This window comes from Saccopteryx leptura, chromosome 3, assembly GCF_036850995.1.
Source record: "Saccopteryx leptura isolate mSacLep1 chromosome 3, mSacLep1_pri_phased_curated, whole genome shotgun sequence".
NCBI classification, from domain to species: Eukaryota; Metazoa; Chordata; class Mammalia; order Chiroptera; family Emballonuridae; genus Saccopteryx; species Saccopteryx leptura.
Window position 1 is genome coordinate 195,373,222 of NC_089505.1, and position 14,022 is coordinate 195,387,243.

Sequence of the window (14,022 nt, forward strand, 5' to 3'; positions counted from 1 at the left end):
TTGATGCTTCTCATCTCTCTCTCTGTTCCTGTCTGTCTGTCCCTGTCTATCTCTGCCTATGTAAAAAAAAAAAAAATCTTAATTTAGACAAAAATTACTTGACTTTTTTTAAAACAGACAATAAGACAAAACTAATCTAACATAATAAACTGAAAAAATAATAGATTTTTCTGCGGTAAAATTTTGTATACTAAATATTGCCTAAATATCTGAGAAATTTCTTTTATTATAACTTTTAAAGGGAGAAAAAAATGTAGTATAACAACTATCAGTATCAACATCTCTTGTAGCTTTACTATGTGCCAGGCACTGGTCTAAGCAGTTTAAACATGTTATTCAATTAATTCTCACAATACTTTTATATGGATGAAGAGACAATGAAGTTAAATAATTTGCCCCAGATACAAACACACCTACTATGGTATATCTAGGATAGAGTAAAAGTATAGGTAAGGACTGCTAGGATCTATGAAGTTTGAGTACTACACATCCCTGTACTTTGACTAAATGCTATTATCTGGTAGAATTATAATGAAGATCCAATGAAATAATGTGAAAGCATTTCCAAATTTTCAAAAGATAACAAATGTATACTGACAAGTTTATTACTAACATGGGAAAAAAGCTAGCAGAAACAAACTAGGGTACGGCAACCAATTGTAGACAACAGCAGCCTTCCTAAAGCAGCATTTGTGGAATTTCAAGAGAAAAGGTCAGGGCAGAGTAAAAATGAGTTGGCAAGTAGAAAAAAACTAGGTCAAGGCAAAACACTTAAATCAACCATGAACGCAAACCCAAGATGAAGAGGTCTTGAAAAATCCTGTCAACAAAAAAGATGGAAGACACCTCTGACTTCTCATATAGGCAGTACACTTGAATAATATTTTCCTACCAGTTTAAAAAGGTGTACATAACAACTGGGAAATATGTAGTTATTTTCCCATGTTTCTCCAAACAGAACTTTCAAACAGATCTATAATGTAAGCACTCCAGCAGCACATGAACCCAATAGCCCTACAATACTCACTACCGAAAACCACAACTTCACTGTTCCCTTTTCTATGCGAATGTTCCACAGAATTAGTTACTTTGCAAATAAAGATTATAAACCTACATCCAAATTTGTTATTTATAAAAATATACATATTATTTTTTTACTTACTTAATATTTATTTACTCCCTCTTCATATTTCAAAAAATTGAAATTACTTACAGGCTATAACACAGTTTTTAAAAGACTTGAAAAATGTAAATAAGGCATTTGATAAGAAATGATAAATTAGCTAACGTGCTATAGCAAGAATTTAGTGTAAAATAAGCATTTGTGGACTTCCTCTAAGGTGGCTACTACTAAAAGTTCAGAGATTCCTGTGATTCCCTACTCACCTGAGGCAATTACAGAATTTAATACCATACTTAGTCAAAAGTCACTTCTGAAGCAGCATTAGATATTGTGGAAAATAGTAATCAAAATGAATACACTAAAGCTCATAACTTTGCTTGGATATACCTCCACTTTTCTAAACTAAAATCTAACCAATTATTTATCTCAGCCCACAGCAGCTTAGTACAAGGAAATTATAGCGAAAGACAGAGAAAGAAGTTATTAATGGCACAATGAATGACAGTACAAAGAGCTCAACAGTAAAAGAAATACAGATGATAAAACTGACCAGGACTATTGTAAGAACACAAAAAATGACTATATTTCAGTATAGCTCTACAGCAGTGGTGGTCAACCCGGTCCCTACCGCCCACTAGTGGGCATTCCAGCTTTCATGGTGGGCGGTAGTGGAGCAACCAAAGTATAAATAAAAAGATAGATTTAACTATAGTAATTTGTTTTATAAAGATTTCTTCTGCCAAACTTAGCGAAAATCCGACAAAGTACTTGGCAAATAATTATTATTAAATGCTTTAACTTGCTGTAACTCTGCTTTATAAATTTTTATAAAGTGAAGTTACTTCCCTACTTTATAAATCACCATTACTGTGGAACTGGTGGGCAGTTAGAAAATTTTACTACTAACAGAGATACAAAAGTGGGCGGTAGGTATAAAAAGGTTAACTACCCCTGTACTAGAGCATACCAAGATGTTAGAGGATAGGAAGAAAGAGAAGTCTTCCTTTCCGAGTTCCCTCTCTGCTTAAGTGTCCCCTCTCTATACAGTTCCAGCCAGTGGCTCCTTCTTCACTCCAGTTACATCATCTCTTCCCTTTATCCTTTTCAGTACAAGAGATGGTAGCAGTTTCTGCTACTGCTAGTCTCTGGACCTCTTTCTACCCTGTATTTAGTCCTTTAACAACCAGCATATCTCTTAAGTAGACTCTCTTAAAGATAGTTCAGTTGAACCATCCAGAGTGAACTGTTTCTTGCTGGGTCCCTAAGGTATTAACACATCAGTGCTACTCATAAATTCTTTTTATTGTTTAATTAACATAAAACTAAAACATTAATCCATGCTGTCAGTTAGATTCATCTTCTTTATCAACAACAGAATACATGAACACTTAGGGAAGTACTCTACCTCAAAGTTACAGCCAACCTTTATCTCTAAGAAAGTACACAAAATAGGCAAGAGAGGCTCTATTTTGGTGAATATTTCAGAATCGTATCTAACACAGATGTAAAGGTAGACACTGCTTTTCTTCACTCCATTCAATCAATATTTAATGGTTGCACACTTATATGTCAAGCACAGAACACTGAGGAGACGGCCAGGAACAAGTTCCTGCCTTCTTAGAACTTATATTCTAAGTTAGGGAGAAAATGAAAAAAAGTAGTAAATATGTTGTAACACATAACTCGGTGCTATGGACTAAAATAAAGCAGGGAAGCAACATGGGGTAGGTATTTTATATAAATAAAGACCTTTAAAAAAAATGAGGAATGAGCCATGCAAATTTCTAGTGAAGTATTATAAACTGAGGAAACAAAAAGTGCAGACTCAAATATAGGAGTGTCCTTTGTATATGATGACAAAGCTTCTGGTAATCTTTTTTTTTTTTAATTTTTTTTTTAATTTTTTTTATTCATTTTAGAGAGGAGAGGGAGAGACAGAGACAGAGACAGAGAGAGACAGAGAGAGAGAGAGAGAGAGAGAGAGAAGAGAGACAGAGAGAGAGAAGAGGGGAGGAGCTGGAAGCATCAACTCCCATATGTGCCTTGACCAGGCAAGCCCAGGGTTTCGAACCGGCAACCTCAGCATTTCCAGGTTGACGCTTTATCCACTGCGCCACCACAGGTCAGGCATGGTAATCTTTTTAATAAACGCAAAATCTAATAAACCTTAAATAACTTTTCTTCAAAACTCCCGTTTAATCATGTGTGTGTGTGAGAATCTATGTGTAATCTTTTGTTCTGTAGCTTACATATCTAGTCACTACAGAAGGACTAAAACAGTGGTTTTCAACTAGAAGTCTTCAGGCCAGCAGCTTTGGTGTCACCCTTAAGCATGTCAGAAATGGATCTGGTTTTTTAAAGCTCCTGCGGAAATTCTTATGCCAATTCAAGTTTGAGAAACACTGTACTAATAATACCATCTAAAAACTCAGTGACTATTATCCCAATTAAGGCCACATTAAAGTTGACCCTCAGAAGACGTTTAACAACAAAGTTTTACATAAAAGATCAACCTATTTCTATGATTACCTCATTACCTATCAAATTACATTACACCAATTTTTATAAATATCTACACTTCATAATATGAACTCTGAAAATCAAACCATAGACATAAAAGCCTACCTTTGAAACTATTCTATATCCAGTATTAAAGACCTGACACAGTAAATAACCAACTACCAGGTACTAGAATTCTTTTAAGCTAAGAAAAAAAAAAATCTTTTGATTACATAAAGAACTGGGTAGAAGAGCATAAAGAGATAAAAGACCCTGTCTATCAAATAAATTCAGAGAACTACTTCCCTGCCTGGCAAATTTTAAGAGTTTTGAAGTACTAAAGATAGACTCAGGCACTTATGGAAAACTGAAAAAGAGCGAAGGAAGCTAGAAAAAGGAAAAAATAGTTTTCTTATGGAAGAAAAGGTTCCTTTGACTCTATTACCAAGAAAGGTCTCTTTACAGGAGTTCATGAGATGAAATTGTTTCGGGTCTTTAAAAGAAATGGGGCAAATCAGTTTCCTACGCAAACCTGAACAAAGGTTATATGATATTTAAAACAAATAAACCACCAACCAAAAAATTTAAGGGAGAAATAGGAGGTACACAGAGTAAAGGTCTGCTAAAGAATACTCAAGTCTTGCTTCACCAGATTAGCTTCCTCACTACTTTCAGAGGCTTCAGGGTAAGCAGAACTGCCATCATTACAATTTGTTGTATATTTTCCTACAAAAAAACCTTCTCTGATCTTTGAAGTCTGGGACAGTCACTCCCTTCTATGTGCCAACAGTACTCTGTCACACACAATGGCAATTAACAGTCTCTCCATCACCTCCACTAGAGCATCAACTCTGTGAGGGCAGGCACCAGGTCTGTACAGTGCAGATTAGCTGGTGTGCATGGTCTTAATTTATCTACAACTGCATTGCTCAACCAACCTTATTCCCACATATGAATATTCCATGACAGTTTCTAAAAAGAACATAAGAAATTCTAGAATTAAAAAATAATACATTTGCTTGGTATAAGAGTTTCATCTTAAACAAATATTTTGGTTGCTCACCCTTCCTCAAAAAACAACAACAAAAACATATGAGGTTATTCAAGACCACCGGAAGATCTGAACCATCCTCTGGAATGATAAATAACACAAAGCCAACTAAATAAAGAGAAGCTGAAAAGTAGTTTAAAAAAGCAAAATTAATGAAGGTCTTAGAAAAATCAACAAAACAAGTGATGCATTAAAATCTTAAAATATACTCCTTGTAACCCAAAAGCAAAGTCTACACTAGATAAGCATAAGTAATGAAAATGAATTCAACAATAAAGGAGTGAATCTTTAAACTCGGACTGGTTAAATTGATTGGGTCTCTTCTCTCAAAGAACTAAGGGTTCTTCATTTGGCATAACATCAAAAATTCCACTGAATCTTATAATAATAAATACCCGATTTGGGGGCCAGAAGTAAATTCAATTAGCAATAATCGCACCTAGGATAAACCTCATTGGCTACAATACTGCCACCGTGCAAAGCACAGAAGTAAATTCAATTCAATACATATTAAAGTATATTCAATGTATAAGGCACTGTGAATATATTAGCTTTTCAAATTACATTTAATCTGAATTCAAGGATTAATAAAAGAAGGCTGAGGTGGGACAAGGCTCTTCTACAACCCTAACTCAGAACTCATTTGTAATGAAAAAATACTCTTTTCCTATATTATCTTTCCACCAACTGGTAATCTCAGAATAATCAGAGACACTTCTCTTATGTCTAAAGCAGTGACTGCGTGTGCCCCAATAAGTTTAAAACAGGCAATACCTGACTATTAAGTCACGGAGACTGACCTCTTTTCCCTCAGACTGTCAAATTAAAAACTGAAAACAGCCAAAACAACAATAGCTGTCCAAGATGAATGAATGAAAATTATACCTATTTTTTGGTCAGATCAGCAAAAAAATAGAATTTTTGGTGTGCCACAGAATTTTAGTAGTTTATTTGTGTCATGGGATGAAAAAGGCTGAAAATCTTTCTCCTTATATACAGCTCTCTATTCCTATTAGTTTCTTTTACTTCAGTTCTGTTCAACTCTTTTCTTCACATTATCTTCTAATAACTAGTAGTATTCAGATTATAAAATCTGCTTTTTCATATAACTTCACTGGACCTCAAACTGTATAAATATCAAATAGAATCCATCTTCAGTTTTAAGGTTCTGAAGCCCCAATCCACCTGAATACACAGTCTTTTTTATTTCTATCTGTATTTTCAGCTACCTTTATTTTGTTGAGGCCTGTTCTGATCCTAAGTTCTCTCCAAGGGTCCTGTGTACTCTTTACTCACTCAACTCCCATGTCACAAAGCTCTCCTTTTAACTTTTTGAAAGTCTTATTTCACATAGTCTGTCTAATCAATGTTCTCCCTTGCTCCCTCCAAGCCCAAGTGAAGAACAAGAACTAGCAACCCAGGGCTTCACGGGAGACTTAAAGAATATCTTATTACAAAAACACTAACCGTGTTGAGCCAGTGGATAGAACCTGGGACACTGAGACCCCAGGTTTGAAACCCCAATGTCACCAGCTTGAGCACAGGCTCATCCGGTCTGAGTGTGAGATCATGGACATGATCCCATGGTCCCTGGCTTGAACCCAAAGGAAGCTGGCTTGAGGAAGGGGTCACTGACTCGGCTGGAGTCTCCTAGTTACGTGTGAGAAGCAGTTAATGAACAACTTAAGTGCTGCAACTACAAGTTGATGTTTCTCATCTTTTTCCCTTCGATCTCACTAAAAACAAACAACAAAAAAACCCACTAACAGTAAAAACACAGATGTCATTCTAATCTTTTATTTTTCCCCAGTTTTTTTTAAATAATGCATCTCTATACTAACATTGCTCAGTTATTTCCATGAAAGAAAAGTGATGAAGTATTCAAATTTTAATGTAGTTATAATGAATCTATTTTCAGTAATCTGAATTTAACCTACAAATCTGAACTATTAGTTGTCATATTTAATAATCAACAGACAGGCAGCAAGCAGCCAAGCTTTCCCTAGTCCAAATCCTTCCAGCCACTTAAAATCCAAACTTTTCATTTATTTTCTCAACTTCAAGAAATCAAGCCAAAAAACATGAGCATAAAAATTATTTTGGCTAAAAAATTAAAAACCACAATTGGCCACACATTTCCAACTCCTTCAAAACTCTGTCATGAATGCAATAAGAAGAAATCTGAGCTGGCTTAGTCTTATTTTCAGATATCCATATTACAGAGATGGTATTGAAAATTAACAGTAATCAAACAACAAGGACAAGAAAAAGTATCCCTCAGAGGGCCTTCAAACTAGCAATAGAAGACCCCAATAAAAGGATAAAGCAATTTCACCCATTCAAAGTTACCTACAAGATATTGTCAAAGTTACCTACAAGATATTGTCACTTTCTTACACAATCTGTTTGAAAACTGGATCTAAGAGTTTATTTCTTAAATCACACTATTAAAAAGATAAGTGAAATCAAACAAGCTGACAAGCAAACTGAAATATCTGTAGACAGAAAAGACATTGTATTATCCTGTTTCTGACAACACAGTCAAATGGTCCTGGCGGCAAGACTTTAATTATATTGTACATGTGCTTACCAAAACAGAATAATCTTTAATTAAAAAATTGGCCTAACTTGTGGTGGCGCAGTGGATAAAGCATGGACCTGGAACACTGAGGTTGCTGGTTAGAAACCCTGGGGTTGCCTGGTCAGGCATGTATGCAAATTGATGCTTCCTGTTCCTCCCCACTTATAGCGCGCGCGCTCTCTCTCTCTCTCTCTTTCCCTCCCTCCCTCCTAAAATGAATAATTAATCTTTTTTAAAAATGTGTTGCACCCATGACTATTAGCTAAGTAGCTACAAATAAAACATTTTTTTTTTAATTCAAGGTCATTAACATCTTTCCAACAATATGCTGTGCCTAATGAAAATGTTTTAATTAGTGACATGAGACCAAAGTCTTCATTTTATTTCAAATAGATAAACTGCCTCATCAAGGGACTTTCACTTTCCAGGAAATGAAAACAACATCTGGATTTTTTTTTCCCACTTACCTCATTAGAAAAATTAATAAGTAAATTGATAAAATATCACACACAAGGTCCTCTCATCACAAATGAAAAAATTACATGGCTTGAAATAATTTAACACATCATTTTCCTATACATGTAAATGACTGGCATTTCTATAAGAAAAAATATTTTTAAATTAAGTATTTAAGGTTTGACTTTAAACTATTAGTCTAAACACACAAGTCCTTAAGTCCAATACGAGCCTATAAAAGATTGAGCTTGGGGACATAAAGAAAAAAACCTCTACAAAGAGGCAGCAAAATTCAGATAATTAAAACATTTAAATCAAAAATAGGTCCTTACTTTATATGCCAGGCTCTAAGAGCTTTACTTATCTCATTTAACCCTCACAACAATTTCTACTGTATAGATGAGTAAATTAAGCACAAGGAACTTATATAACTTGTATTTATTTATAAGTTTAGTACAAGTCCTGGCAGAACATGGACCCAAACCCAAATGCTCTGACTCCATTATAGTACTTTTTCTCCTATAAACTATTCTCATTTCTATTATCAGGGATAGAATTAAATATCTAGGATAAAGAAAATAAAAAGTCCAACTACTTAGTGACTTCAGGAATAAATTAAGTATTCAACCTGTTAGTATTCCTCCTTTTCAAAACTGAAAAATTGCTTCAGCCTTCAGATAACAAGCAGGACATACTTATTTGGAACAAAGTTTCATCTGGAAGGTACCAAAACAAACACATAAAAAAACCCATATATAAAGCAGAGTTAAATAAACCATGGTCTATAGGCCAAATTAGCCCTTGGCCTGTTTTTATACAGGCCTCAGACTAAGAATGGTATTTACATTTTGTAAGGGTTGTAAAAACAAATCAAAGAACCTAAAATATTTACTATCTGGGCCTTTACAGAAAATGTTTGCAGCCTCCTGATCTAAGCTACTGCAGAGATAAAGGGGTTACCTCCCCCACCCTTTCTGAAATAGCAAAGTGCAGGAACTGACTTGTAAGACTAACTACATTTGGGAAGATAAAATGAGTGGATTCCCTTAGCTTCAACCAGAAGACAAAACCTCTGAAGCACACCCCCCAAAAAAGGGCAAAAAAAGTAGTTCCCTCTCACCAGGAGGTGGCAGTAGATTCTTCCAAAGGCAAGGTTCTGGTTTGCCCAGGGGCTCAAGTGTTTTGTGGTGGCTATTAAGAAAAGCAGCTTGACCTTCCAGAGCTGACTTTCTGGGCCTGACAATCTGCACAAAAAGGAAATTGGAAAGGAGACTGAACAGGTGACAAGAACTAACCACATCCTCTTTAGTGACCTGTTCACTCCCAACTAGAAAAATGACACCATTTCGTAAATGCATGTGGGCTAAGAATTAGGGTAGGAGAGAAGGCAAGTGAAAATGATCAACTGACGTTATTCAAGAAATATTTTTCAATTATGCTTATACAATTCTTAAGTTACTACACCTCAGTTGGTTAAGTAAGACAATAGATTTGTGTCCATAACTTCAAGCAAGGTTGTATTTTAAAGATCAGAAGTCAAAGGAAAAAATGCAAACTTTTAGATATAGTTCAGCAGAGCTAAACCAGAAGTCAAAACAGGAAATTACAAGTCAGTTGAACACATGCAAAAGTCGCAGGTACTGCGTGACTACACAAGCCAGTTGGCCTGACAGGCAATGGCAAATGTCCATTAACTAACAGTGCCAGACCTCTCCTTCTTATTGCTACCCTCTACCACAACCAAAAACATCATTTTTGCCCAGAAACCCTTGGACACTTAATCAAATAACGTTAGTATAAAAACATGCCGTGTCATGAAGTTGCTTGCTAATCATGATGACTCAGCAGTTGCTGCAAAACATAGAAGTGACAGCCTGGAATAGTAGACGGCAAGTCCACAATAGTTCCAGTAAGGAATAAAGAAAGTCCTTATTTTAAGATATAAAAAGTCGACAATATTAGATAGTTTGGGGGGTTTTTTTTTTTATATATTCCTGGATACTTTTTCTTTGGTAGTATCTGACAATACCTACAGTGGTCATCAATAAACCCCCAAACATCTTTAATACCAAGTAAAAAGCTAAAAACATCTTTTCTTGTTCAATTAAATGGCTAAAGCAAGAAGCTGAAAGTATTTTAGATGGGAAAAATAAATTATCAAACTCTAAAAGAAAATCAGACAGCCTAGAATTTGATCATAGGTGTTATGTTGTTAAGGCATCATAACTAAGTTTAGATTTTTATCTAACTACATTTAAAAATAAACTGTAATTATAACTTTTGCCACCTGAAATATATTAGCTCCTTTCTAAACTCTGTCCAGACAATTATCTGTATCTAAAACATTTCAATTCTTACATTTCCTTAAAGGCATCTAAGAAAGTACTCAAAGACATTTAGTCTTCAGAAGAAATAGAAAGCATGTGTCTAATTTCCATTCTACAAAAGGATTAGGTTAAATAGCCAGGTTTGTGACCTGAATTCTAATCTTAAATCTGCCTGCAAGTACCCAGGTTCTTCACAAAGAAATCTGAAAACCAAGCACTTTATATATCTAGGGAAAAACTGGTGTGAGTAATAGTAACACCAAGACTTCTAACCACCAGTAGGAAGCTACTTAGTATTATAAACCACACTTTTTGTTATTAAAATTTTCCCCAAAATCTTTACTTCCAATATTGTTTTTCAATGATACATTTTAACAATCCCAGAAACATGTTAAGTGTTCATCATCTCCCAGAATAAAGCAATCTAGGTAGCCTACCTTTAAGAGTATGCAACAAGTTACCAGATTCTTCTGAAATATTTTTGCTTTCTAACAAGTTTAAGACACACACTTACTTCTTACCTTAGAGTTTTATAAATGATTTTTATTTAAATAAGTTAACATTCTTCTACTCAATCCCCATAACAAGTAACATTTAAGAAAACGAATTTTCTCAGAATCAAAGATCTCATTTATAATTAGGATAAACTCCTTTTCCAAATTTCAAACAATCATGAGTATGCAAAGTGGTTAAATGATAAGACCACCAACATTCCTGGAGTGTCGAAAGTACTTTAACTTCTTAAATATGCCCCATAATCTTAAAATATGTTGTGCATGAGATCAAAAGTGGCGTCCTGATCAACTGTGCATAATGGCCTATTCTAACCTCCAAAATAAAACCAGGTGGGGGCAAATGCGAGAAGGGAAGAGTCTCGCAGCAGAGAAAAGACGTTCAGTGTTGAGAGGGGCTTTCAAAATGTCCCAATGCCACGGTAACTATACCCGGTTTTAAAAAAAAAAAAAATCTAAGCCAATGCTGTCAGATCGGGGAGGGACACGGGCAGAGGAGAGGGAGCTAATTACTAGGTTGAGACTAGGTTATTCTACTTGCTGAATACCAGCTCCCTGCCTACCCAGTGCCCCGAAGACAGATTTCCTGGGGGCAGCCCCCTCCCCACAAACACTGAAACGCGGAAGACTAGAGAACAAGCGTAGGGGCCTCCAGCCACATCTTCTTCCTTTCTCCCTGGAGAAGACATGAGTAATACCCTCAAACCCCCAATCCCCGCCAAAACCGAAAGAAACGCGCGCACCCTGGGCCTAGGATTTTTGTTCCCGCCCTGGGCCGGCTGGGGAAAGCCCCAGCCCCGGAGGGCTGGGAAGAGGCGGCCCGATCCACACGTGTGTGCAGCAAGATCAGCCAGTCTCAGCCCACTTCCCGTCGCCACCCCAGCGGCCTGAGCTCCCGCCGCCTCGCCCGGGCCTTTCCTCAGGCCCTCCCGTCCGCTCCACGTGGGGCGCCAGGGTCCCTCACCGCCTGTTCCCTCCCGCCAAGTTCCCGACCCCCAAAACCACCAGGGAGTCGGGTCCTGTACCTGGTGCTTTTGTCGCCCCTGCTGGTAAGGCTTCATTGGCCCCTGGTGGCAACGCCGCGTCCGGATCTTGCCGCCACCGCCCCCTCCTATTCCTCCGGCTCCCGAGGCCATGGCGGAGCCTCCGCTGCTTCCCGCTCCGGGGCGGGTAAGGGGGCGGGAGAGGCAGAGGCGGCCGCCTTAGAGCCCCCCTCCCGCCCACCCCCAACCCAGAAGTCCGTCGGCTATGTATCTGCCCACACTGTACGGTACAGGCACGCCAGGAACTGCGAGGTTACGAGCGGACGAGAGAGAACGCACGCTGGCAGAAGGGAAGGCGGTGGCGGCGACAGAGGCCGAGTAGCTGGCTCCGGTCCGGTAACTACTCGCGGAACCCCTCCTCTGTGTATGTCACGGTCTCTATGGAGATCCCCCGCAGAGGAGACAGCGAGCAGCGCCACGCGCTCCTTAGGCCTAACTCGGCCGCCGGCTGATGAGGATTCTTCTTCCGTCGCCCTAGCTGTGGCTGCCGCAGTTGAAGCCGCCGGCGCCGCCCGCCTACCACTCCCCTCTGCGCACAGCGCCCGCCCCGGCGTCGTCGGCACTGCAGTCGCCGCCGCTGTTGCGCCTATTGCCGCTGTTAACAACGCCGCCGCGGTCGCGAGCCAGAATGCCGTCACTTGTCAGCGCCCGACGTGTTTGCATCATCACATGGCGACCGGATGATTGGCGAGAAAGAAGGAAGGGCTGGTCGAGCCCGCGCTCTCCGCCGTGCAGCTCGCTGGAAAATGTAGTTCAGCAGGAAAACCGACTTCTCATGGGGGGAAAAAGTCGCGGAAGGAGACCTGCGCATCACCGCAGAGGCACAAAGCCAGAGGCTCCATTCCGTATTCTAGTCTTGGCTGTCAACTTAGACTTTGAAAAAAGCTTTAAAAACAAATAGTGACCTTCTCTTCACTCTGTCTCCCCCTTGGTAAAGCGGGCAGAAAGAAGTTAAGAAAAATTAAAGACAACAACTAAAAAAAAATTTTTTTTTAAAAACTGGTTGGAAAAACAATATCCATGATCTTTAAGCCCAAACCAGAATTAGAAATACACAGTTCCATTAAAGTTCCAGAAGTTCCATTAAACATAACAGCTTTGTTGTCCAACACACAGGCTGCAATTCAGGCTCTGCCACTGTATTGTTTGACCTTGGATAAGTCAAAACCTGAGCATTGGTTTCCTCCTCCATGAAATGGGAAATCTACCTTATGAGCTGTTGTGATCATCTATATAAGGTACTTAGTATGTTTCTGAGTATACAAGAAATGTAATAAATGGTTACAAATTACTACCTATGCAGTCAATTCACATTAGAGGTAAGTGATATACTATCAGTAATATAAAGTATATATATAAACAAATAGATGGCATTATATTTAGGAAGGTGAATAAATGGCTCAAAGCCTGAATCCACAAAATCAAGAGATTGTAGGAGCTGACCTTTAGATGGGTCTTGGTGACAACGTGGCCCAGCTCCCATTCAGGGTGAAAACCTTTCTAAAGAATTCAGATGGCACAGTTGACTGAACTGGGCCATCAAATCCAGGACTATACCCAACCTTTCTCTAAGATTTGAGAAAAATAACCAACTAATTAGGGAGAAAAAAATACTGTAAAAAAATATACGCTTAATATTCCATTTGAGATAATTAACTTTAAAGCTTATAAATGGCTTTGAAGTCAAATAGACTTAGTTTCAAAGCTGTGCAGCTTTGAGGAAGTTACTGATCCTCTTCAGAATGAATATTAACCTCAAAAGGGTGGTCATCCAATGAAAGGATTAATAGCTCAGAATAACTGATTAAATAGAAAAAGCATCTAGTACCCTCCAGATATCATATACAAATAATTAACTCCAAGACTTTTATACCATCTCCACTACATACTTTAAATCACTATATAAGTCAAGTAAGTCAAATTGTGAAACCCAACTTTCAGTACCTTAGTATTTGTAATACCCTTCAGCTCCTAAGGAATCATGCTGTATCAACATAGGTTTACAGAGCAAAAAGCTCTCAGATGCACCTCTGACCATAACCACCAGGAGTGTAAAGAGTTGTTGTCAAATATACCCGACCAGGCGATGGTGCAATAGATAGAGCTTCGGACTGGGATGCAGAGGACCCAGGTTTGAAACCCCGAAGTTGCCAGCTTGAGCGCGGGCTTAACTGGTTTGAGCAAGGCTCACCAGCTTGAGCCCAAAGTTGCTGGCTTGAGCAAGGGGTCACTTGCTCTGCTGTAGCCCCCCTGGGGTAGCCTCCTGGTCAAGGCACATATGAGAAAGCAACCAATGAACATGAACAACTAAGGTGCTACAATGAAGAATTGTTGCTTCTCATTTCTTTCCCTTCCTGTCTGTCTGTCCCTATCTGTCCCTCTCTCTGTCTCTCTTTGTCTCTGTCACACACAAAAAAAAGTTGTGAAATA

At 38.3% G+C, this 14,022-nt stretch overlaps 1 protein-coding gene and 1 non-coding gene across 6 annotated transcripts in view; both read right to left on the minus strand.

Annotated features, from left to right (window-relative positions):
- NUP153 (nucleoporin 153) overlaps positions 1-12,453 on the minus strand; it is a 77,197-nt gene extending 64,744 nt beyond the window's left edge. For 3 of the 5 annotated variants that reach the window (XM_066377125.1, XM_066377126.1, XM_066377123.1), the window contains exon 1: positions 11,575-12,452. In XM_066377125.1, the coding sequence (XP_066233222.1) occupies positions 11,575-11,685 (111 nt within the window). In that variant the 5' untranslated portion in view covers positions 11,686-12,452. Of the gene's footprint in view, positions 1-8,830; positions 9,011-11,574 lie in introns of those variants that run through there. The other 2 variants (XM_066377124.1, XM_066377122.1) reach the window with 2 other exon arrangements.
- LOC136401830 (U4 spliceosomal RNA) lies at positions 5,020-5,157 on the minus strand. The gene has a single exon (XR_010750769.1). It is a non-coding gene; the product is annotated as a U4 spliceosomal RNA (small nuclear RNA).
- Positions 12,454-14,022: the final 1,569 nt, after the last annotated feature.